The 24,734-nt window shown below is 40.7% G+C and overlaps 2 protein-coding genes across 3 annotated transcripts in view; both read left to right on the top strand.

The window, feature by feature from the left end:
* Positions 1–1,902: 1,902 nt before the first annotated feature.
* On the top strand, positions 1,903–9,873 carry fgf8a (fibroblast growth factor 8a). The gene is made up of 5 exons (XM_088013159.1): positions 1,903–2,215; positions 3,746–3,782; positions 4,694–4,874; positions 6,627–6,733; positions 8,444–9,873. The coding sequence occupies exons 1-5, from the start codon at positions 2,103–2,105 to the stop codon at positions 8,726–8,728; spliced, it is 723 nt and encodes a 240-aa protein (XP_087869285.1). The 5' UTR covers positions 1,903–2,102; the 3' UTR covers positions 8,729–9,873.
* An 8,104-nt stretch (positions 9,874–17,977) lies between these two features.
* fbxw4 (F-box and WD repeat domain containing 4) overlaps positions 17,978–24,734 on the top strand; it is a 37,783-nt gene continuing 31,026 nt past the window's right edge. For both annotated transcript variants that reach the window (XM_014984882.2, XM_014984881.2), the window contains exons 1-5: positions 17,978–18,273; positions 20,881–20,976; positions 21,248–21,430; positions 22,991–23,123; positions 24,644–24,729. In XM_014984882.2, the coding sequence (XP_014840368.2) occupies positions 17,993–18,273; positions 20,881–20,976; positions 21,248–21,430; positions 22,991–23,123; positions 24,644–24,729 (779 nt within the window). In that variant the 5' untranslated portion in view covers positions 17,978–17,992. The remainder of the gene's footprint in view (positions 18,274–20,880; positions 20,977–21,247; positions 21,431–22,990; positions 23,124–24,643; positions 24,730–24,734) is intronic.

Below are 24,734 nucleotides of genomic sequence, written 5' to 3'. Positions count from 1 at the left end.
TCATTTTTTTTTCACAAAATGCAGTGAGGATTGGACAGTCACTCTGCTCAGACTAACGTAATTAACCACAGTTTTCTTTAGTGCAAATGCAACATTTGTCACACTGCACTGGACTGCAGTGTGACAAAGAATTCCTTTACTGGCAATACATTGGCAAATTAAAAGCACGTTGCTCAACATGTCAATGACTTTTTTGTTCTAAGTTTTTTGTGGGACAATATTAAAACACATCTGTAATGTCCAAGTCTCTATAAACGCTGATGTAACAATTGAAATATTGGCCTATTTCTCTCTCACATTGCATGCATATCCGTCCTCTAAACTATATTCTCAGACCATTTGCTGCATACTAAGGTTTGAAGTCAGTAACTAGACAAGCTTTGTTTGTGTACGGTGTGTGTGTGTGTGTGTGTGTGTGTGCGTGCGTGCGTGTGTGAATCAGCAGTCAGAGATCTCACACACGCTGCTTCACTCAGGATCAGTCCCATTTGGTGGTCATCCTCTCAGGAATGCTGTCTGAGGTCAGGCTGAATGTTGGTGTCAGTTTCACTCGTCATGATTGAAAATACTGAGAAAACTCAACCTAACCTATCTGTTGGCCTTCACCACTAGTGATGTTATTTACCACTAGTGGCTAATCTTCACAGACTGTACAGAAAGGATGTGTTTTATTTAGTTGAGTAAGATTTTTTGACATTTTGAAAAGTCTATTCCAAGTATTTGGTTTTTTGACAAGGATTTAATTCTAACCTGTTTATAGGAAATGGTCAGTATTGGTGCTAAAAGCCCAGAGGGACAATGGCAGTTGTAGCTAGAGACACTACAATTGATTGTTAATACTTTTTTAAACAGTGTGGTTGCAACAAAACATTGTGTATTAAACTTTAAGACCACGCCACCTATAAATCACCAATAGGCTGTAGGGAAAGATGGGCAGACTGGTTAGATACTCATCTTAACCCTGGTCACACTTGTCTTCTAGAAAATAATACATATAAAGGAAAAAAAATAGAACTGTTGGAAAACAGAATTAATACGAAATTTGATTTAATGGTTTTCAGCATAGATAAATTAAAAGATTTTTAAATTGTTCAATATTTAAATATAAAATCTTAAGGAGCTGCCAAGTTCACTCTGTAAAAGTTCAAAGAACAATCTCCACAGTTAGATTGTTTAGTTACCGCAGCTACAATCTGATGCCGTGAGTTTAACCTGTAAGTCTGAGCTCTGTTTGTTCACAAATGCATCTCAGATGAGTGGTGGAAGTTCATCCTCAAAAAGAGCTGAAGTGAGCTGTGACTAATGAGGATGACTGCTGAAACGAGAAGCCACGGGTACTCTGACCCACCACAGTACCTGTGGGGGTGTCAGGCCAGCCCACCGGAGGACCTGTGAGGAAGAGGTAAGTGGTGAAGCAGAGGTACCTGGAGCTGATCGTGGGTGACTTTGAACCGAAGTGAACTGCAGTCGAGGTGGAGCAATAATACAATCCAAGAATACAAGTCGATTGATCATAAACTTAGGAATATAATCATACAAATAAGACTAAAAAAATATCATGATTTATAAATAGCTTTTTAAATCGACTCAGTTTATCTTTATAGGATGCTACCGTTAGCTTGAGGGCCATTCAGAGAACCAGAACCAGATCTTAAAGCAACGTACAGCAACATAGCAACAACCCATATTAATCAAGAATCTAACATTGAATCAGATCATACTGTATCACTGTCATCATGTGGAGACAATGCAATGTGACTGTAGTAACAGGTATAAAGTTGCTGTTGAGTAGTTTCTACAGCTGATGTTGAACCGAGACTGTACTCGCTAAACAGACCATATGAGAAGGTTGCCATGGGGATATTGAGATCAATTAACTCCATTGTGGGAAACCTCACGAGGTCTGATCCTGAACACAGTGGAGTAGGAATGCCATACACTGCTCTGGTGACTCTGACAAAGACCTGATCACTTTCACCAGAGCGCCCACTGGTGGTTGACAGGGGAAGGACGACTCTGAGCGGTCAGCGCATCAGATTTCCTCCACTTTTTGACTTGTTAAAAACTAGAATCACAGCCGAAGCGATTACAGCCGATAGCTAATGTTATTATGCTTGTTAAGCCGACCTGGATGTTCTTGTGAGCCTTCAGATCAGCCTTCACTCCTCCCCTGCATGAACATGCAGTGTGATGTAATTATGCGAGGATGGAAAAGGTTCGTTCTATTATCCTCATTCATCACTCTGGACGAGGTTGTTTATTCGGCGAGAGTTTCTCTGTCTGCTGAGGCTGGAATGGGTCAAAAAAAAAATCAATAAATCCTAAAACCACAATGATCCGTTACTTTTGGGTAATTAAGGATTAATTAACGATAATGAATGTGTGTGATTCTTCTGGGTTAGAGCAGAATTACTTTGTAATTATTCAGGGCTTTCAAGTGATTTCTGCAGACTTTGAAGTGCGAGTGATAATTTATCCATTCATTAATTAATGAATTTATTTATTTATTGCACGGCGGTGAGGGTTGGGGTCAATAACGCTAATCACCTGTAATCCTTTTAATGTCTCTCGCTTTGAGGTGCCAATACACAAGACGAGCAGATTCAGGACCGCGCAACCCTGGAGGAGGAAGAAGAAGAAGTGTTGGGGCTGCGGGAGGAAGACAAGGGGTGGGTGGCCGGGTCGGGACACGACGGTTTGCGGGGTCATGAAACCACCTTTGCCTCTTAATGACAGTTGCTGCTTCCAGAACCGGACACACCGTCATTAAGACCAGACCCTGGGTCGTGTTGGACCGGAGCAGGCCAGGCTCCTCCTCGCTTCTTTCTGCTCCGGACAGCTCCCCAGGTAAAGGGGAGATAATAAAGACGGGGGGAGGAGGGGGGGGATGAGAGGAGAGAGGAGAGGAGGGGAGTGAAGAGGGACGACGGGGGTAGATAAGGGTATCCGCTTTTGTTTTGCAGGAAAGAAAAAAAGGGGCTTGTTCTTAGCAGAGCCTTCTGGGTGTGTGAGTGCGGTGTGGGATGGGAGCAGAGAAAGGAAACGCGGAGCTTCCAGCCTTCAGTCCTGCCACAGAGCGCAGCAGCAGCAGCAGTTACAGGAGCAGGGGAAGCATCCAATCACAGCGGCAACACTGACGAGACAGAGGTCGGTGGGCGAGCACTCAGCGGCGGGCTCACACTCACCTGAAGGCCGCAGATGAGGACGCGGTCCTGGAGGAGCTTTCTGACAGCGCGGAGGAGCTCTGCAGCGCTTCATCCAAAACTACTTCTTTCTTCTTCTGCAAGTGCACTTAGACTTTCTTCAGCCGTGACTCAAGTCATCAGTTTTACTCTCATCAGTGATCTTTTTTTTTTTTTTTTTTTTTTTAATCGTTGCAATTTCCTCTCTTAATTTGCTGGGGGGTTGGGGGGAAATGCAATGGTCGAGCGTGAGCCGCGCTGTCAGTACCGCTGACCTTTGGAGGATTTCACTGTAATCTGTTGGACTTGTCGACTCGACTGGAAGCCTTGGAAGAGCTTTGACTTCTGCGAGCCCAAACGGACACCTGCCAGTAAAAAAAAAAAAAAAAAAAAAAAAATCCCGGAGGGTCTGTCCACCTCCATCCATCCATCCATTCATCCATCATGCGGGCCGTCCCATCCAGACTCCGCTATCTGTGAGAGCTTCCCTCCGTCTCTCCTGTATCCGCTGAAACATCACATGCCTGAATGAAATAACCAACTCTCCGCTTTCTTTTTTGTAGATTTCTGCACCTGTTTGTGTTCTGCTTCTATGCTCAGGTATGTACATTGTCTAAAAATTTTAACGTGGCCGCCAAACTAGGATTTATTTTATTTTATTTCATTTTATTTATTTATTTATTTATTTATTTATTGCAAAAGCCATTCAGATATGATGCAGTAATGGTGCACCATAACATTATGTGATGAAACACTATCTGACGGCTCCCACGGCGGACAGCGGGGATCACGCCGGCCCTGGCAGACGCCTGGCGGCCCATCGGGCAGGAGGAAATTATTTAGTGAAAAAAAAGGCATCTGGCAGTGTGTGATTTTATACTTAATTTGGATAAATTCATATTTATAGGCCTAGTAAACCAAAGTACCGATTCAGTGTGTTTTCACCCGAATAATCCAAAATTGATTCAAAAAAGTGTTTTTCTCTCTCTTACTCTCTCTCTCTCTCTCTCTGTGTGTGTGTGTGTGTGTGTGTGTGTGTGTGTGTGTGTGTGTGTGTGTGTGTGTGTGTGTGTGTGTGTGTGCGGGTGTGTGGGGGTGTGTGTGTGTGTGTGTGTGTGTACGCTGAGGCGGACATTCTCCTTACGCACAACCTGTAATCACAAAGTCCGTCCCTTTGGACGCGGTCACCGTCATCTGGCGGACGCTCTTTTGGAAGTTGTCATAGCAGCTTGTCAAAAGCAAAGAAAGAAAGAAAGAAAGAAAGAAAGAAAGAAAGAAAGAAAGAAAGACAAAACAAGTTGTTTTTTCTCATTACATATAACATTTCGTTGAAATATGCGCAAAGTCCTGATTCTAATCGTACATAATTGGATCTGTTAAAATTCCTAGAATGTTTTTCAACAGTTTTTTAAAATATATATGAATCAAATACTAAAATGGCCTAGGTAGCAATTGCATAAAAAAAGAGAAGCAAGCACTGATAATTGTGATGCCGTCTTAATTTCTGACAGGTAACCAATCAGTCCCCGCCTAATTTCACGCAGCATGTAAGCGAGCAGAGCAAGGTGACGGACCGGGTGAGCCGCAGGCTGATCCGGATCTACCAGCTGTACAGCCGGACCAGCGGCAAGCATGTGCAGGTCCTGCCCAACAAGAAGATCAACGCCATGGCCGAAGACGGAGATGCGCACGGTATGAACACCGGTTCTTGTTACTGGTTTCTATCTATCTATCTATCTATCTATCTATCTATCTATCTATCTATCTATCTATCTATCTATCTATCTATCTATCTATCTATCTATCTATCTATCTATCTATCTATCTATCTATCTATCTATCTATCTATCTATCTATCTATCTATCTATCTATCTATCTATCTATCTATCTATCTATCTATCTATCTATCTATTAGATATATAGATAGATAGATATCTAGATAGATATAGGTATCTATATCTATGTAATATAGATATCTATATATATGTAATTATTTTTTGTGTATATAAATTTTGTATTCATTTGCAGAAAATGAAAAATTTTCAAAATAACAAAAAAGTTGCAGTGTTCATATTGATTTAGAAACAACAATGCTAATGTTTTAACTCAGAAAGAGTTTAGAAATCAATATCTGGTGGAATAACTATGAGATTTCCAGTGGGGTTCAGTGCAGTGGTGTCTTTTTTTTTTTTCCAGATCTCTATGTGTGTGTACTTTGAGTCAGTACAGAACATGTGTGCATGAAAGAATTGAGAAGCCTTCTGACACCTTTTTCAATCAAAGTTTATTTTTGGTTCATCATTCAACAACCTAAAGGTACACAAGCCATTAACTACCCAGGTGGAGGGAGACATTCTGAAATATCCCCCGCAGGTTATCTTTGGTGCTAGAAGGTGATCTGCAGAGATTCTGTATGTCTGGAAGAGCCATTAGATGTTCTGCCTCCTGAACATTTCCTGCATAGCTTATCTTCCCTCTGCACCCCCACCTTTCACCCTCGCTTCTTGAAGCAGGCCGGGCAGTGTTGTTGCACGCTGAAATCCGCATGGCTCAAGAAATGCAGAGGTTAGCAGTGTACTTGGTGTTCCTTTTAATTCAGAGGTCTCCGTACAAACCCGTCTGGTTGCTGGATGTCATTTTGTGTTAAGCAGCAGGAAGTGTGATGGAGACCTTGTCTCCAACATTTTGGTTTTGTTGGTCAATACTGTGCTCTGCTCTAACTGCTGGTTCTGACCTCAGCTGGAACTCGTATTTAAGTGGGTCGGCCATGACAATCCTCACTTTGGTTTCTAGCTGATAGTTTTATCTAAAGTCTCGGAGTAGGTGTGATCTGTGAAACATCTGGAAAACAAGCTGTGGATATGCGGAATAATATGAAACTGAGGCAGGATACAAGATGTTGTTTTTTGTTCCAAAAAGTCTTGACTTTATGCCTGTTAGAATCTTGTCATGCTATGGAGATAAATGTGAAGGTTTATGAGTGAGGCAGGCGATTCAGGGATTCTGAGCGACTCCTAACCCGCTGCTAGAATTGTCTCTTCAGCTTTCAAAGAATCAACATGCACATGGTTTTATCATTTTGTGGGAATTTCAGCTTGCATAAATCTCCAGGAATGCTCCCATAGGTTTTACACAATGTGTGTGTGTGTGTGTGTGTGTGTGTGTGCGTGTGTGTGTGTGTGTGTGTGTGTGTGTGTGTGTGTGTGTGTGTGTGTGTGTGTGTGTGTGTGTGTGTGTGTGTGTGTGTGTGTGTTGGGTATGTTTGTGCAGGTCTTGAAATCCTCTCAAGCGGTTGTTGTCGTTCATGTACGTTTTTCTTTCTTTCAGCATAGGACTCATTGATCTGCATTATGTTGAATTTTTCAGAGAAAATTCAAAGTAGGCTTGCTGAAACCTTTAATGCATCGCTTTCTAAACAAACTGATCTTTCTCGTCTCCCTCAGCGAAGCTCATTGTAGAGACCGACACGTTTGGAAGTCGAGTTCGCATCAAGGGAGCCGAGACGGGCCTCTACATCTGCATGAACAAAAAGGGGAAGCTCATTGGCAAGGTGAGGACAAGAGGCTGGCCACCCAGCTGAAGCACGGAGAACAAGCCGATGGCTCGCTGCGGCTCTGAAACCTCTGAATGTTTAGATGAGAGTCGATATCGAACTGCTTGGACTAGAGAAATGAAAAAGGTTAGGGTTGCCTTGGGCAGGATAACCTGAATGAACAGGGTTAACATGCCACGATGGTGAACTGCTTAAGATCCAAGGGACAAGTAACAGGTATACAGTTAAATGATGGCCTGCAGAAGGTAGTGTGCTTTACTTTAATTGACCCCCTCCTTTGTTCTTGTTGTAGTAGGGGTCACTCCTTTTTTATTGGTGTCAACTACTCCCCTGGCCTTCAGGGTTCCCCTTCAATTAGAGGAAACATGACAGGCCTTTGAGGGGCACTATGAATAAAATGTATTATTTTTATAATTCAAATAATTTTTAGTCCAAAAGTCTAAACACTGAACACAGTATACCTTTATGTCAAAGTATTCACCCGGCGGATCCCTAATGAAAGCATCGAGAGGCAAACATGGGACAGATTCAGATTGCAGTTCAAGCATTCGAGTGTCCATATTGGAGTTTAGTTTGGGATCGGCACACGATGCTCTGTTGGTGTGTGTCAGAAAGCTGAGGTTTATGCCAGCACCTTACTCTCACTGCGACGGGCTAATAAACAGATTCCCCCACCTTTTCCCACTCACCCTCCACCCACCCAGCACCCTGCCTCAAACACCATCTGCCCCGAGTCACAGTCACAGTAGACTCTGGACTTGGTGTGTGTGTGTGTGTGCGTGTGCCTGTGTGTGTGCATGCACGCATGAGCAAAAGACACAAAGAATGAACATGCAGTTTGGGACGGATGTATGTTTGTGGGTTCATCTTGGCTATTTTTAAAGCACCCTTTGCCCATAAAGGTGGGTGGTTGTTACAGTAGGCCAGAGCGGAGCAGATTTACATCACCTTACTGTATGTTTTAGTTGTACATGACGGCTCATGTCAGTGACTGAAGATGCCACATCATTCAAACTTTAACCAGGGTTTCCCTCAGTGTATTATAAGCCTGGCGGGCCACCAGGCTAAGCATTGCTTATTTATTTACGTTATTTTTTTTTTTTTAATCTTTGCATTTTTTAAGATGTTGTAGTTGGTGTTCTGGTGTTAATCTTCCAATCTTTGAATAACATAATTATCAAGTGATATTTTCAAATTTCCTGTCAATTTTAAACATTTTTTAACTCAAAAACACAACGGGCTGCTGGATGAATGATTGCCCTGGCGCCCAACCACCGGGCTTACAAGTTTTCTGGGGGACACCTGCTTTAACCATCTCTGAACTGTTCTGTAGGTCTGGAGTGTATTCAAAATCAGCATCAGAGCATGGCTGTGATATGTTGGATTTTATCAGTGGTGGCAAGATTTACCCACAAACACAACAGTAGATAAAACTGGGAGTAAACCTGACATTTCATGTTAATAAAGGCCTTTTGGGAGGAGAACCTGCATCTACCTTAAAAGCTTTGTAGAGGTACACTTAAGGCGGGTAAAGAGTTGTTGCTTGCTGACAGTACCCATCACTCTGATCTGTAATGACTGTAGCATCTGCTCCCTGTGTGTGTTTTCATGTGCATGTGAGTTAGCATGTCCAGGTGTCGCCTTTATATACCTGTTGTTTCCATCTGCAAATCTTAGTCAAGGATTTTGTAAATGACTTTCCTGCAGGAAAACGGACAGGGCTGCAACTGCATCTTCACCGAGATTGTCTTGGAAAACAACTACACAGCCCTGAGGAACGCCCGGTACGATGGCTGGTACATGGCCTTCACTCGCCACGGACAGCCACGCAGGGGCTCTAGGACACGCCAGCACCAGCGTGAGGTGCATTTCATGAAGAGGTTGCCGAAGGGGCAGCAGCCCACCCATCCAGGTCAACATCGGCCTTTTGACTTCATCCACTACCCTTTCAGTCAAAGGACTAAACGCACGCGGTACTCTTTACAGCGCTGAGGTGGAATAGAAAGGCCCGGAAACAAAAAAGGGAGGACAACAGAACTTAAATATTGACTCAAGTACCAAAACATTATGAGTCCCTCTCCAAAATGAACCTTTAGATATTTTTTCATACTGTATCCTAACTCGTAGCTTATTTTCAAATGTTCTCAAGTGAACAAAGGAAGTTCATGGACATAAAAGAATAAGAAAACATACATATAAAAATCTATTTTTGTACTCCAGACTTTTTTCTTTAGCGCTGAGAATTTCTTTTCCTCGACCCCGTCATTTGTCTTTTTTTCTGCATCTTTGTAGAGTGTGTTATTTTGATTTGTTGCGTATCATTTTAACTAGAGGAGACGTTTTCTTTTTTTTTTTGGGACATTCGCCTGCCGCTCAAGGAGACTTGAAGGACCCTGAGCGGCCGCACTGCCAGGAAACGCTGAGTTTACGGACACACTGTGAGACACGGCACTGCAGAGCGCAGGCAGCAACAGCACAGGGGGGGGGGGACACTTTGGTGTTTAGGCTGTGTGCCAGACGCTTCATCTTTACTGGATTCGTTTAAGCAAACGGAGCGCTCATAGCATATTATGGGACGATGTGGCAGCTATAATTTATATTAACAGGTTTCCTGATCTGATTGTAGTGACTCATGTACAAAATGTGTTTTACCCCATTTTGCCCCCTCACCTTATGGGTTCTTGTTTCACTCTTTATGTCTGTTTTTATACATATATAAATATATTTTTATTTGAGGATGTGCATAATAATTTTAAAGATGGAATATTTATTTAAGAGGTGTAATAAATGTACATTAGGACACTGACATTAAACTCTTGTTTGATACATGCTTGCTTGGGACTCGTATGTGAAAATCTTCACAAATCAGCGGCTGGCCCACGTTTCTGTCCTTCGAGCACAACCTCAATGAAAGTATTTAAAAGAAAAAAAAATCAACTTTATCCTCGGTCTGAGCAGTGTGCCGCAACAATGAAATGTGTCAAGACAGCAGCACAAAATTGTCTTCATCCTCTTCACATGGTTGAAAGGTTGTCTGGACATGAACATCATGGCTGTAGAAGGAAGGCAATAATAAGAAGAATGTTTTCTTTTTGTTTGTTACTCCATCGATAATTTATTGCTATTCTTATAAATATCAATAATTACCTAAAGTAAACATTGATGTAGTTTTTGTTACTCAACAAATAGCCTCCTGATTGACCAACCGCTTCGATGTCTTCCAGTCCTCACCACAGACGTAGCACCAAAATACATTAAGGATCTGCTATTATTGTTTGTTAATACAATCACAACAGATCCTTAACTCGGGTCTAATAGTTCAAGTATCCTCTGCATCCCCAGAATCTGAACCAAATATGAAGATTCAGAGTATGTGTTCTACCATTCCCTGACCACTAGCTCATACATGGACTAGTCTGCAGGTGTAAATTAACACTAGAGCTATAACCTGCTATCATCTCTCAGTTTTCAGGTTAATGCATGTTACACTCTGTCCCAGCTAGAACTAGACTAATCTGAAACTGACTTTCAGTAAACTACAAAAATGCTGAAACACTTCCTTTACATCAGGACTATAAAGCTAGTTTTTAGATGTGTGTTTGATCAGTAACTACTGGAACATCATCAACTGTAGCCTGTCTTTCAACCACTGCCCTATAATGTTTTGACTTGTTTTTTGTTGTTTGTTTTTTTTGGCATTTTCCTTGTGATCATGTAAAAAAAAAAAAAAAAACACTCTTCATTGCCTTATCCAGATCAACCATGTGTATGCCTTGTCTTCTCAAACCCACAGTCAGTCATGGCCAGTGGCGAAAGGACACTCACACTGAGCTGTTTGTCACTGTGAGTTTCTCAATGTAAAGGGGAGTTTCCCTTTCTGCTCTCACTGCATTGCATGCTCAGTGTGGAGAATTGCTCCGAAGTCAATGACACACTGCAGGTGGCTGTCCACTGTTGCTACACGCTTGTGCAGGAGGTGCAAATGATGCAAGTCAATGACTCCTTGCAATCCCCTGGGTTTCCTCAGTTTGGTCCTTAGGAGTTCAGTGGCCTCTATCGTTCATTACTGGAAGAAGTTTGGAACCAGCAGGACTCTTCCTAGGGCTAGCCAGCTGTCTAAGTTAAACGATCAGGGCAGAGATCAGGGCAGGAGTGCCTAGAGGAGAGGGTGTCGGGAAAACCCAACAATCTATCCTCATACTGTCAGAGATCCAGCATGAGGAGACAAAGATCAACATCTTTAGTGTGAATGCCAGGGGTTATGGCTCATTACCAGGCCAACACCATTCCCTACAGAGAAGCATGGTGGTGGCAGCATCATGCTATCCAGGTGTTTTGTACCAGCAAGAACTGGAAGACTAGTCAAAATAGTGAAAAATATGAATGGAGCAGTTTACAGAGACATCCTCGATTAAAGTGCTTAGCTTTAGACTTGGGCGATAGCTAATTTTGTAGCAGGACTACAATCCAAAGCACATAGCCTTGCTCTAAAAGGAGTGACTTTAGAACGGTTCTGTGAATGTCCTGAAGTGGCCTAGCTGAAGTTCAGACTTGAATGTGATTCAGCATCTGAACATGGCAGTGCATGGTCCTCTCCCATCCAACCTGATTGAGCTCGAGGAGAACTGCAAAAGACAGAATGGGTGAAACTACCTAAAGATAGGTGAGCTGAGCTTGTGACATCATGGCCAAAAAGACTGGAGGCTGCAACGTCTGCCAAAGGTGGATGAACAGATGATTGTACAAAGGCTGTGAATACTTGAGCAAATGTGATTTCTTGGTTTTCTAATTTTAATAAGATTGTAAAAAAAATTCTCAAAAGCTGTTTCGACATGCATCACCTTCATGCATTTTTGTCGTTTCCATCATCTGCATCTGTTACTTTGGAAATAGAAAACTGGGTGCAGATGAATTTATTTTGTGTTTTCTTGACTACGCATTGAGTCATAAATATAAATTTGGGTTGAAGAACATACATATCTTTACCAAAAGCTTTTAATATTTGACGCTGAACATTTTAGAACGGCTTTCAACTTGACGTCACTAAATTCCTTAGCCAGGAACTTAGTCATGGAACAACCCAGGGACATGTAAGCTTGTCGTGACATGAAAACTGCTGGAAGACCATTGTCTCTGTCCAAAGTAGACTGAGTTTTACATCACAATGTACTGGAATAATAAAAGCAAGGCCCTGCTTCCAAGTTGGCGCATTCCTTCTTGCTGAATGTGCACTTACAGCCGTAAATGGACTGAATGTATGTGGTGCCTGGACTGACCACTCACAGCGCTTCACAGTAGAGCCACATTCACCCATTCAGGCTCACGAACATGCACACACACCATTACACAGATTAGTGGGCAACTTGGGGATAAAGCCGCAGTATATAGCTTTTATAAAAATATGTTTTTTATGAATTTGTTGAAATCATTACTATATCGTGGCAGTATAATATAGACAATCTGTGAAAAAAAATTGAGCTCCTCTGGTTTCCCCCTATGGTTATTTGCACAAATGCAATACTCCATCAGAATCAACTACTCAGAGCCAGCAGGAGGGTCTTATGGCGCATCAATCACCCTGGCGTACACACTGCTCACATCCTCCACCTTTCTATCCTGATTCACCACAACCACAAGAGCTCAGGAAAGTTAAAGTTTTCCTAGAATGGTACGATGTTTCTTCGCCACTTTCACATGAGCGAGACTGACAATGTCCAAGACGTTCCTCCTGGTTTATGATTGGTTGTTTTTGACCAGGAGCTGTGCATTTCTTCAGACAGCAGTAGTAGCACTGGGAGGAGGTAGAGGAGCTTGATATTTTTTATGAATTATCTGTCTCATACTGTACTTTCATCACACAGCGGCAGTTTTAGCAAACACGTACAAAGCATACTTTTGTAAAAAATTACGTGCAGCGGCTGTATTAACATGTGACAAGAGGAAGCTGGAATCAAACATGCAACCTTCAGATTTCAAGGCTACAATTAAAGCCTCAGACGCTTCAGAGCAGATGTGGCGAACCAGTTCAGCATTAAGAGCCAAATTAAGCTCATCATCACCATAAAGAACCACACAGCAATTTCAAACATTAGCTTTATACCACATTGCTTAGTGAAACTGTTTTTAGTCCCTAAAGCTTTAGTGGGACACCTGGCCTTATTTTTTTTTTCACAAGTGTCTTTAGATTTGGTTTGTACTCTGTTATAGCTACTCAAAGCAACTCTTTCACAGTAAAAATGATTAGACTTGTTTAAGTGTAGTAAAAAGTCATTCACAGACACACAGAAAACTTTTGAGCTCTGTGGAAAGTGTCTCATGCAGGACATTTTTGAAACAATTTACTCGGATGGCTCAGTTTTGTATCTATTTGAGGGCGTTGTGGCGATCTCTATCGCTTGCATATTTTACACTTCAAACATTATCTTGATGTAACACCCCAAGATCATCGCTGGGCCCCTCTTAGCCCTCTTTAAAAACTTCCTGGATTCACCTCTGCTCAATAGTCTTAAGGAGGTTTTCAATATAAACATTGACATTCAAGCATTAATACATGTAAATATGTTTGATCAAGACCGCTTGCTGGAGATTGAACCCGAGTGTCTCACCTGACAGGTGGAGGAAATCCTCATATTTATCCCAGAACTAATAAATTTTCACTTATCCCGCTTTCTATAATGGGGTCCATGTCGCTACCTACAGCCCCAAAGTATTTATGCTCACTTCACTGCTTTGTTTTATTTATTTATTGCTGGATTGTTCCGTTGCCCTTGGCTTAGTTACATGTCTTTTCATTTATTATTAAAGCTTCTCACAGGATTCACCTGGTGATGTTTTGTCTGCATGGATCCATCTCACCCTCACAACATGACAAATTTCAGATATAATATATAATCTGAAATCTACAGTGCAACACAGGAATGCTGAAGTTGCATTGCCGATCCCTTTGAGAGGCAAATTTAAGTCAAGGAGCTGAACATAGTTAAATATCTTCTGTGTTTGATTTTAATTTTTTTTATTTTTTTACAGGTGAAAAAAGTTGATTTGAGTTGAACGTTGTTGCTCATTTAATCTTACAATTTTGCTGTGTTTTTTGTGTTTGTTTTTAAGTGTATTTATAACAATACAACTTTACTTTCTAGGGAAGAGTGAAGTAAACCTGTCAACTATCACAGGCCTTCCCAGCTAAAAGCTCTAAATCAAACAGTCTTGACAACACTTGACATTAATCCACTTAAGTCCTTCCACATTGGATTAACTAGGGGATTTTCCACTGAGACCAGATCCATGTCAGTGTTTTGGGAATTTAACGACTGCCGACATGTAAGGGAAAATACAGAAACAATAACCAGGTTGATAGAGTCTGAAATAAAAGGCAGAGTTTTGGATGAAGCGCACGTTTAAAGGCGTGGGTTCGGAAACCAGATTTGCAGACAGCTTGAGTGTAAAATCAGGTGGCCCTAAATAGGGCCACTGTAGCCATAACGGCCCCCACAGTGTCAGTAAGTGTAAGTAAAGTCAGCCTCAGAGAAGAACTGAGTTGTGGGAAAAATCACACCTTCTGTGTCGCCAATGCTGCCATGCAAATGTGGAGCAATTCTGGTGCTGAAAACTGGGTGTAAACTAGCTTTCATCCATTTTATTGATCCCCAACCGTCGTACTTAACCCCAAATAAACAAACAGAGCTACCTTCTTCATTTGCGTACGGAGCAATTTAACCCCCCACCTTCGACCTCCCCTGCGGAGGCTGCAGAATAGCAGCGGTGACCAGAGAACGCGACCCTGGCTCCCTAAACCGGCCCTGAATGCCTCACACTGACACAGAAGCCGCCCTCATCAAAAAAGCACTTCTTCCAGCTTTCGGCAACTCGTGGTTCACTTTGAAGCACTCAGAAACGTGAGGGCGTGAACGGGGAACCATTGTTTGGTCCTTATTAAAGACTTGGGATTCTCTGATTGTGATATTTCTGGTCATTTATTCTTTGCTGTTTTCTGTTCAACGTGTTTTTATTGGTTTTCAGCATGAAAGAGGAGCAAGAAATACAAACGAACGCTGCTCAGCTCAAATTTATGTGGCAAATATGACAACAGAAAACCCCATCAGCTCAGAGGCCATCAGTTATTTGCCCTTTGTGATTTCAGTTTGCGATATAAAGGGGAATTATAAATATAATTTATTATTAATATTATTATTATTTATGTTGAAAGAAATTAAATGAGTTCTGATGAATACAAATGAAAGGAAATGTTTTCAACTAAGTTTTAAAATCAGTTTTATTTCTATTTTAACTTAGCACATTAAATGTGTTTTTACCTGTGCAAAATGATGAATGAATCATAACCTGTATCTTCACTGCATCAAGGCAAAACAACTTTGTAGTCATAAATAAACCATTAATGGATGATATTAAATTCACTTAGTTTATTTTTTAAAAAAAATGAGAAACAAAGTTTTTATAAATACTAAATTCAACATTTATATGTGTGATTTATGACTACATAAAAAGGGGGGAGGTCAGAGAAAGTTTAAAATACAGCTACAAAAGTAAAAACATAGCTTTTTACATCTTTAATCAAATTCACTTAAAACATTGTGACAATCAGTCATTACTCCAAAGCTGGTCCTTCCTGTAGAAAGTGCTTCCAATTTTGATCAGTATTGATTCTCATCTGGGTTTATTTTAATTCTCCCGGTATGGAGCCTTTGAACAGAAACGGATTTGACACGATTGCCAAAGTTTAAAATGAGAATCCAAGATAACACAAGGAACCAAAAATGACTGAAGACATGTGGGTTTCATGTACAACATGGATGAAGACGCAAACATCAGCGCTAGTTGGTGCTAACTAGACTGTCATGGAAGTGAAGAGTTTCCAGACTGTAATGATTGAGATGTTTAATGTGAAAAAAAATCCTGCCTTACAGCAAATATTAACCAATTAGATGATCAACAGAATGTCAGAATAAACAATTTAACGCACTATTTCAAATAAAATTTACTTTTAATTCTGAGAGTGCCGTTTTTTTTTTTTTCCTTTGATCTTTCCTGCCTTCATTTTGTGTCTAATCCAGAAAAAAACACACACCACAAAAATGTACTTCTCTGTTGTTTTAACATACGACAAGAAAGCAATTGCTTTACAAAGAAATACGCCTCTGAGGATAAATCACGTACACTGGTTACAGGTCAGAAAAGACGGACGGATCAGCTATCAGAAATGACAAGAAGAGCTCATTAAATCGAAGAAACAATTCAGCAGAGTTAACAAAAGCCAGCGGTCAAAGCGGGGCTGGATAATTGAAATGCAAACAGCTGATCAAAGCCAAGCTTCTCTGCCACAATTTCATTGTTTATGTACAAGCCTTATGTGGGACCTGTTGACTTTTCCAATTGGAGCTGTAAACTTTTGTTTGTCCATGCATTTCCAAGACTGACTGTCAGTCTGATCCAAACAATTACCAGCTAAATGTGTTTGCCAGTTCAGGCAAAGCCCCCCGCCCCACCCACTCCCTTTCTGCTGCCCTAAAAAGATCAAAAGGACACCCCCCCCAACACACACACACACACACCCACGCATGCACGCACACAGGCCCCATTTCAACACCCCCTCTACCGCCGCCACCACCACCCCTCACTCTTCATATCCCTCCTCCTCCCAACCTCTTCATTTCTTTTAGTCATAACAGTTCAACTGGAAAGCCAGCCATAAGTGATTTTCTTCGACGGCCCAGCGTTTGGAACATGCACCGGGCTTCGAACCAGGGGAGATATCTTTTATTTGAAGCGAGAGAGAATGGAAGAAAGACAATCTGCATATTCTAACCATGAAAAGTCATGCTCAGCCGATCAAAGAGCTGCAGCGACGCTGCTTGTAGCTGAAGGCTCGAGGACCCTCGTGATGTGAATGAGCACAAATTGCTGCTACTGATGCTAAACGGTTAAGAGCCTAGCAAAATGTCATAAGGTCAATCAACTTTTGGTAGTCATTTGACCGTGACACAACCTTGGAAGTTTTAGTGGATAAACAGGCTGTGTGACCCAGTGTTTGACACATGGAGGAAACACTCAGGGAGGATTCTCTGGGTGTTTGCAATCTAAATAATACAATAACTTTAACAGCTTAATAGATTTCTGAATTCATTTACAAGTAAGAGAAAAAAAAATCTACAAATTAATAAGGTTTTTCTACAACTGCATTTTAACCCGTTTGTGCATGAATTATGATCCTTTATGTCAGGATTTTTTTCTTCTTCATTTTTTTAAACTTACTTAAAACATAAAAAAAGGTGGGAAAACAAATTTTGTAAAAAAAAAAAAAAAAAAAAAAAAAAAGAACAAAAGAGAAAAGTTTTTCCTATAGGTAATCAGTTGTATTTTTCTCCAAATACAAAGTTGTTGTTTGGAAAATACATCAGTAGTATTAGTCTTTAGGGGTTACTTATAAACCTATATAAAAAAAATATTGTAAGAAAAAAAAATGTAGTGATTTGAAGTCATAGTCATTTGAAGAGCAGACCAAAATGGATTTCTATGCAAAAGAAAAAAAAAATCTTAATGTTAAATATCTGCAAAAGCATAAATCTGCTACTACAACATTTCATGAGCAGCATCATATTATTAAAATAAACTGAGCTGTATCCATTTGGACTGTGTGGTAAGTTGGGTCTTGAAGCATGATCTGTGTTTGGACTTTTAGTTTCATTTGGGTTTATAGTTTTGAACATTTGTTTATTATTTAATGTGGTTTTAGTTTATTCCTATGTGTTAGGTCTCTGAGTTACCTAACATTAGCGTCCCTTTCCTGTTTGTCAACTGTAGGTTTTCCCTTTAAAGCTCTATGTTCTCCCTTCCTCAGCTCTTACCTGTGTTGTTTTGTCTCCCCCATTTTTACCTGGCACTCTGCTTCCCTTCCCACCTGTTTTTCATCTCTACAGCGAATGGATGATCCAGGTGAGACTGGGAATTGTCTACCTGATTGAATTTGCGCCAATGGGCTTAATTTCAAAAAACTCTCCTTCCTGACTTTACTAAATCTGTATTTAAAAGCTAAATACCAAACATGGCTGACACGACACATAGCAACGACACATCTACACATATGACTTCTACTTATTTTTGACACAAATGGAACCCCATAGAACCTTCACTAGACACCGCTGCTCAGGGCTCAGTGTAATCTTGGACCGGTGTTCATGTTGAAAGGCTTTATCTTCATGGATCCCAGTTTGTACGGCTCTCTGAAGGTGAGCGTGCGTCATGACGTCACGCCGCCGCTATAGCTACATCTTCCTGTTTACCCGGACGTTCTGCTGTGTGGATCATGGCCGGTGTTTTGCTCGGTGTCTCGCTGCAATGCTGTTCACCCAGCTCCCCGAGGACGTGCTCTACCACATCTTGTTTCATTTGGACCGCACATCTCTTTGTCGTCTTTCTCAAGTTTGTAAAAGCATGAATCGCTTTGTAAACCGGGACGCTGTGTGGAGGAGGATTGCAAAAGGCTGTTTAAACAGCGGGATAATCTGGAACGGGACGGACATGTAAGGAGACAGCTGAGAAAAACAGCTGCTTTTATTTTCCTTCGGTTGCCGGGGTTACATTCACTGCCGCGCAGTCATTCTTATTCTTCGTAGACACAGCTTTAACTGGACCAGTGAGGCTATTCCTCCGTTCTGTACAGAACCGCGAGAGTACAGAAACAACACGGGTGAAGCTAATGAGAAATATCTGCAGACATAGGACACATGTCAGCTGTCAACACGACACGTGGGGCTTCTTGTCTGCAGATGCTGACAACAGAAGTAGAACCTTACAATACACACACACAATTCAAGTGTGTGAATCTACCAACATGTAATGCTAGGACCCCTGATCAATATTTTGGAGACCCTCGGTGAAGGTTCTTGTTCGCTTGTTTGATCTTTTTTTTTTTTTTTTTTTTATCACAGCTTTGTCATTCAGTTGCAGAGAAGACTGCTTTAACTGTAAAACCCCCAGAGAAATGAAATGGGTTTAATTTTCTGGTTAAGTTGAGGGAAACGGGCCATAACCCTAACTTTCACGGTCCACTAAGCATTACTACCACGTCCCACCAAATCAACGGGCCAATTCTGCCATCCATTCCCCAGTTTTCATTCCCTCCTCTATCCAGCTCTCCTCTGTAAACAAGCAGTAAGTAGTAAATATCAGTCCCATCAACTTAAACGATGCCATAATTGTCTTTATCAGTTATACAGATGAATTATCATAAAATGCTGAATAACTTTGAATTCAATTGTGTACTACTGTTATTATTGCTATCAAGTTCTATTACACTCTTTCCTTTTTATTTTGGTTCTTGTTTGGGGCAATTAAATAAATTTAAAAATTATATTCCTTGATCAAACTAAAAGTAACTAAGTGACCTCTTGCTTGCAGATAATATTCAGATTCCATGTTTCCTTACAGCAGACTAGGATATAGAAAATGACTTTGATTGCACAATATATCAGTACTAACATCGGTATCGGCCGATATTAGTCATATGTAAACCATATCGTATCGGTCAAATAAGTAAAACTAGATTGATACCAACAACCAGTATTTATTTTCATTTGTTACTATCTGTTTCTTTTAAAATTTTAAAGATGTTGAAAAGGTAGAGAAATATTTATATCATTTATATAATATCGAGAAATATTGGTTATCGACCACAGCAGCATTATTGATATCATCATGATATCATGTTGATATCAACCCCAGTTTCAAATATCAGTATGTTCCTAAAGGTGACTTTCATCAGTTATCAATGTGGGTATAAAAAAAATCCTGCTGGTGGTTATAAATTGATGCTTGATCTGTATAAAACATCCCACCACTGTAGTTCTGTATGAAACATACATTAAAAAAAATGGCCAGCAGTCAAAAAGGCCACTTTCAGCAATAGATGGCTCTAGGTTACTCTGTTGTAGTGCGTTTGAGGAGACCCATGAGGTTCTTTGTGTCCCCGCCTATGCTAAAAGTGTCCCACTCAAATCCACCAATAGAGTTCTGACCCATTTGTGCCTCTCTGAAACATTTAGCACTCAACTGGACGGTGGTTTTTAAATTATTTTGGACTGACATCATACTCTTTCCCAGGTGATGAGCAGCAATAATTCTTGAAGGCCGTTACTGATATCTTTCCCCTCTGTCATTGTTTAGGCACAAAGATGTTTTTCCAAACTCATGAGGCAGTGAGGCATTTTGTATTGCATTGTAAGAGAATTCATACTTTTGACACATCAGAACCACAAACCTAGTAAGATTTTGTTTGATCAATACAGAGTGCAAAGGAAAATGAAACAAAACATTATACAAATAAAACTGCAAAAGACATTTCATCCGGTCAATATTTTGTGGATTCTTTTGCTGTCTCGTCCAGTTCAGAATATCTAGAGATGCAGGAGCGTCAAAACCAGAGACCTTAAAAGGCTCAGCAGCTTGATAAAGAAGGTTCTGGTTCTGTTCTGGGGACGAATGTGGAACCTGTAGAGATGATGATGCAAAGAAGGATTCTTCTTAAAATCAAGAAAGTTATGAACAAACCTGACTATTATTCATTCTCTTTCCAGATGATGGATTGAGCAGAGCTCTGTGAAATGTTTAAAGCTTGAAAAGATTTTTATTTTTCTAAAACCTAAACCAGCTTTAAGCTTCTCCACAAGGTTTTTCCTGACCTGTCGGCTGTGGCCTACATGATGCTGCTTGCTTCCTAATGTTTTCTAAGGAACGTCTGAGGCCAGAAACAGCATAGGTGCAGTTAGACTCTGATTCTATATATTATACACAGATTCATCGCTAGGTAATTTCAGAGAGCATTTTGTACTGATGAATATTATTTAGGGTTGTAAGAGTAAAAGGGGTTGAATACAAATGCATGCCACACATTTCCAATTTTTATTTGTAAAAAAAATATATGCATTGTAAAATAAAACAAAGCAAAACACAGTTTAAAGTTGGATCCAATGTGACAATATGTGAAAACGTAATATGGCGATGAATGCTTTTGCAGTAAGCTGTATATTTTACAAATACAAAAACATAACCATGCAATACAACCATTTGGCGCTACAACTTTCAACCTTTTAGGAAAATGAATTGATGTTCAGTTGTTTCGGTCTTTGCAGATATCCTAACATCCCTCTGAAGGAACGAGTGAAAACAGCTCAGAACTGGTATCATGGATTTTGTAAAAAGTGGACTCTTCTCAAATGGAAGACAAAGTACGTCAATCATTTGCTTTTACTCGGCAAAGCTTGCTATATTTTTCTTCGCAACACAAAGACACTTAGTTTCATTGTATTTCCCTGTAATGTACCTGATGGGAGAGTAATTGTATTTTTCCACATATAAAATCTTGTAGAATCCTCCCTTTTGCAGGTGCTTCCTGTGAATAGCTTCCTCTCTGGAAAAAAAAAAGCTAGCTAAAAGTATTTTTCTCCTTTTATTTTCCACATAAATTATTCTTTTTACCTTTTCCTATCTTGCTATTAGACTGTTGCCTTGGTTGCAGTTGGACGGCGATGTGCTGTACTTGTCTCAGGCTGCTAAAATCGGAGCCTACTCTCTGAACCATGACTCCAGGAGGCTCCAGCGAATACCGGAAAATTATTCGGGGCACAAGGGCGATGTCTGTCGCTTTGTCCTCACAGACTCTCACCTGATCAGTGCAGGAAGGTAATTCTTTCTCTACATGGCCTCTTTAAAGTCATGTTTTGTTGTTTTTTTTTTTTGACAAAGTCCTCTTGACATGGTCATTATGTAACTGGTTTTATCTGAACTACTACATATTATTCTTAGACGTTTTCTTCTGTAATGTTGGCTTTACAGTTTCCCAGCTGGACAGCACCATGGCTTATGGGTTGTGTGTAAGAGAGGGCCATACATGACAGACCTTTTTAAATTTATCATGCAACTATTGTGCAACGTAAGCTGAATAGTTCATTTTAGAGAGCACGTATCAATATGTGGCTGCATTTAGTAACTTAAATATTAGTTTGTTGTGAGTAATATAAACTACTTATTGGTTTATAATATAAACCAATAAGTAGTTTTGATTGAGTAGTTAACTGTTTTCCATCAATTTTTGTATTTTGTTGCGTACAAAAAGCAATGCCCAGAAATGATGTTTTTTTTTTTTGAAGTTCTAAACATTCGGCGTCTGCCTTGGTCTCAGAAGGTCTGGTATTGGTCTTGTAATCATTAACCAACATACACCTTCACAAGTTTCAATTTGTTGTGATCCTTCTCCTTCAAATATTTGAATAAATATTCTTTAGTGAAAGAGAAACTGCATACTTTGTATAGCCACCAATAAGCTCTTGGCGTCCTTCTGCCAAGATATACAGCCATTAATGGTTTAAACTTTAAACCACTGGTGTTCTGGATGTTATTTTAAGCATAGTCAAACACATGTTAAAATGTTATAATCTTCAAACTTCTAAATGGTCACAGCAGCAGGTTAGACTATCTCATGCTCTATTGTCTTCTTCTGACCCACTGCACTTGCCTCACTGTCAGAGCAACCTGTTGATGGTTCATATTAGGCAGATGATCTTCTGTCATAAGTGCAGTGTGAAACTGAACCAAACCAAATGAAGGTGAGACATTTGTTGCATTACACAGAATTCCCCTGGATTATCCTTATGCAGAAGAACTCTTAGGGGATTTTTTTTTTTTTTGCTTGTTTTTTATGGCAAAACAAATGCTGTAAAATATGTTTTAAAGGTTTATTTACAAATGATTACTTGAATCGTAAAGCTAAAATAAGTTTTGATATTTACTGCACTTGTCTACACCGACAAGTGAGCGTGTTCCAACAAGTGAGAAAGCTTTTGTCACAGTAAACACAAAGTATTTCTGGTGAAATTCTTTAATGTGTAAAAAAAAAAAAAGATTTCTGACTCCAGCTATTTGCTGGAGTCAGAAAGGCTTAAACCATTTGGATCAGGGGTGCCCAGATTCGGTCCTGGAAAACTGGTATCTTGCAACCTTATGCATCCCTTCGTTAGCACACCTGAATCAAAAGGATGGCTCATTGCCAGGCCTCTGCAGAGCTTGATGACTGGTGATGAAGAAATTCAGCCATTTGATAAAGATGTGTTGGAGCAGGGATGCATTTAAAACTGCAGGATGGTGGCTCTTGCAGACTTGACTTGGCCATCCCAGTTTTAATTTTAGACCCATCTATTATAAGCAGTGAAATGCCTAAAGAGCTATTTTGTCTTGTTTTGTCAGTGACGGACGGATCTTGGTCCACAGCAGAAGACGTAACTTGTCACTGGGGCTTATGGGTCATAGCCAGGAAGTGAACTGCCTGGACTCTAAAAACGGACTCATCATCAGTGGATCAAGAGACCGAACAGCTCGAGTAAGAACGTCTATCAATTAGTTGTTGATAATGATAAATTAAATACTGACTTATTGTCTCCTAAGTAAAGAATTTTGATAAATTTCAGGTTTTTTTAAATTTATCTCTTTTTAAGCTCTGGTATAACACAGAGTAAGGATAATATTTTTTGTTACATCTTTTAATTCTGTAAACCACAAATTCTGCGTTTCCTTCTTTCTACCATCTTATTAAAGTTAGAGTTTCCATGGCGGAACGCAAAGACGCAGCAGCTCGGAGTTCCTCTCATTGTCACTGATTTTTAAGGCTCTATTTTTTTATTAATATGGCTAGGATCATGTACAACCGATCAGATCTTTTCCAAAATGGATTACGGAGCGAATGGTGCGTAATCGAGGACTTTATACAGATGCACAACATACCGCCGGACATAGCCCACACACCGGGCTTCTCATGGACATTCATGCGCCCGAGGCTCTCTGAAGAGAGGCATCAGAGAGGCCAAGACGAACTACACCTGACCTGAGTCTCCCCCATAACATCTGCTGCTGGATCATAGTCTTCCTGATCCAGAGGGTGAGAGTAGGATCCCACCTGTCCTCAGCACTGAGCACCAGGACCGGCTGTCCACAAGACTGTGTGCTAAAGCCCCTCTACATTGTAGCCCCACCCACCCAAACAATACCATCATAAAGTTTGCCCTACGGTGGTGGGGCTCATCTCTAGAGGAGATGAGGCCACATACAGAGTTCAAGTGGGACGACTGTCTATCTGGTTCACCACCAACAACCTCCGCTTGAACATCTCCAAGTCCAAGGAACTGATTGTTGACTTTAGGAGAAGTAAACCAGACATTCAACCCAGCATTATAAATGGGGAGAGGGTGGAGATGGTGCTAAATTTCAAGTTTGCTTGAGAGAAGACCTGCCCTGGAACGCTAACTCCACTTCAGTCCTGAAGGAGGCACAACAGAGACTGTCCTTCCTGAGGATTCTCAGGAGGAACAATCTAAGACCTGAGCTCTTGGTGGCCCTCTGTTGCTGCCCTGTGGAGTCGGTGTTGAGGATCTCGCTGTGGTTCTGAAGCTGCACAGCGGCAGAGAGGAAGCAGCTCCAGAGATTCTGCCCAGATATTGATTGGCTGCCCTCTTCCATTTCTTCCATTTCTGGAGGATATCTACAGGACCTGCTGCCTCCAGAGAGCCAGTAGCATCATCAAGGACCGCTCACAGCCCGGCCACCACCGCTTCAAACTCCTGCCCTCAGGGAGGTGTTTCAGGGCAATAAAGTCAAGGACAAAAGGACTACAAAACAGTTTATACCCAAGAGCTCTTGTTGCCATGAACACAGCTAATCCATCTAAAACTTGATATTTATTTATTTACTTATTTTAACATCCCAGGTGTTCTGTGTTTTGAGAGTTGCATTTTTTTTTTTACATTTCGTTGTGCTTTATATGTGCACAATGGCATTGAAATGAATTCTGATTCTGACCTAAGCATGCGTTAAAAATATTGTTACTGGTGACATTTGTTTCTCTAGATGTGGACTTTGACCTCCAGCTCCCCCTTAGGAACGATTCCCATGTTTGACAGAGTTTGGTCTGTTGCGATTAGTCCCACTCAGAGGTAAG

This window comes from Poecilia mexicana, unplaced genomic scaffold (genome assembly GCF_051168715.1).
Source record: "Poecilia mexicana isolate PSO_F unplaced genomic scaffold, ASM5116871v1 scaffold_15, whole genome shotgun sequence".
NCBI classification, from domain to species: Eukaryota; Metazoa; Chordata; class Actinopteri; order Cyprinodontiformes; family Poeciliidae; genus Poecilia; species Poecilia mexicana.
Note: the sequence above shows the minus strand (reverse complement) of the source record. Positions and strands in the feature narration are given on the sequence as shown.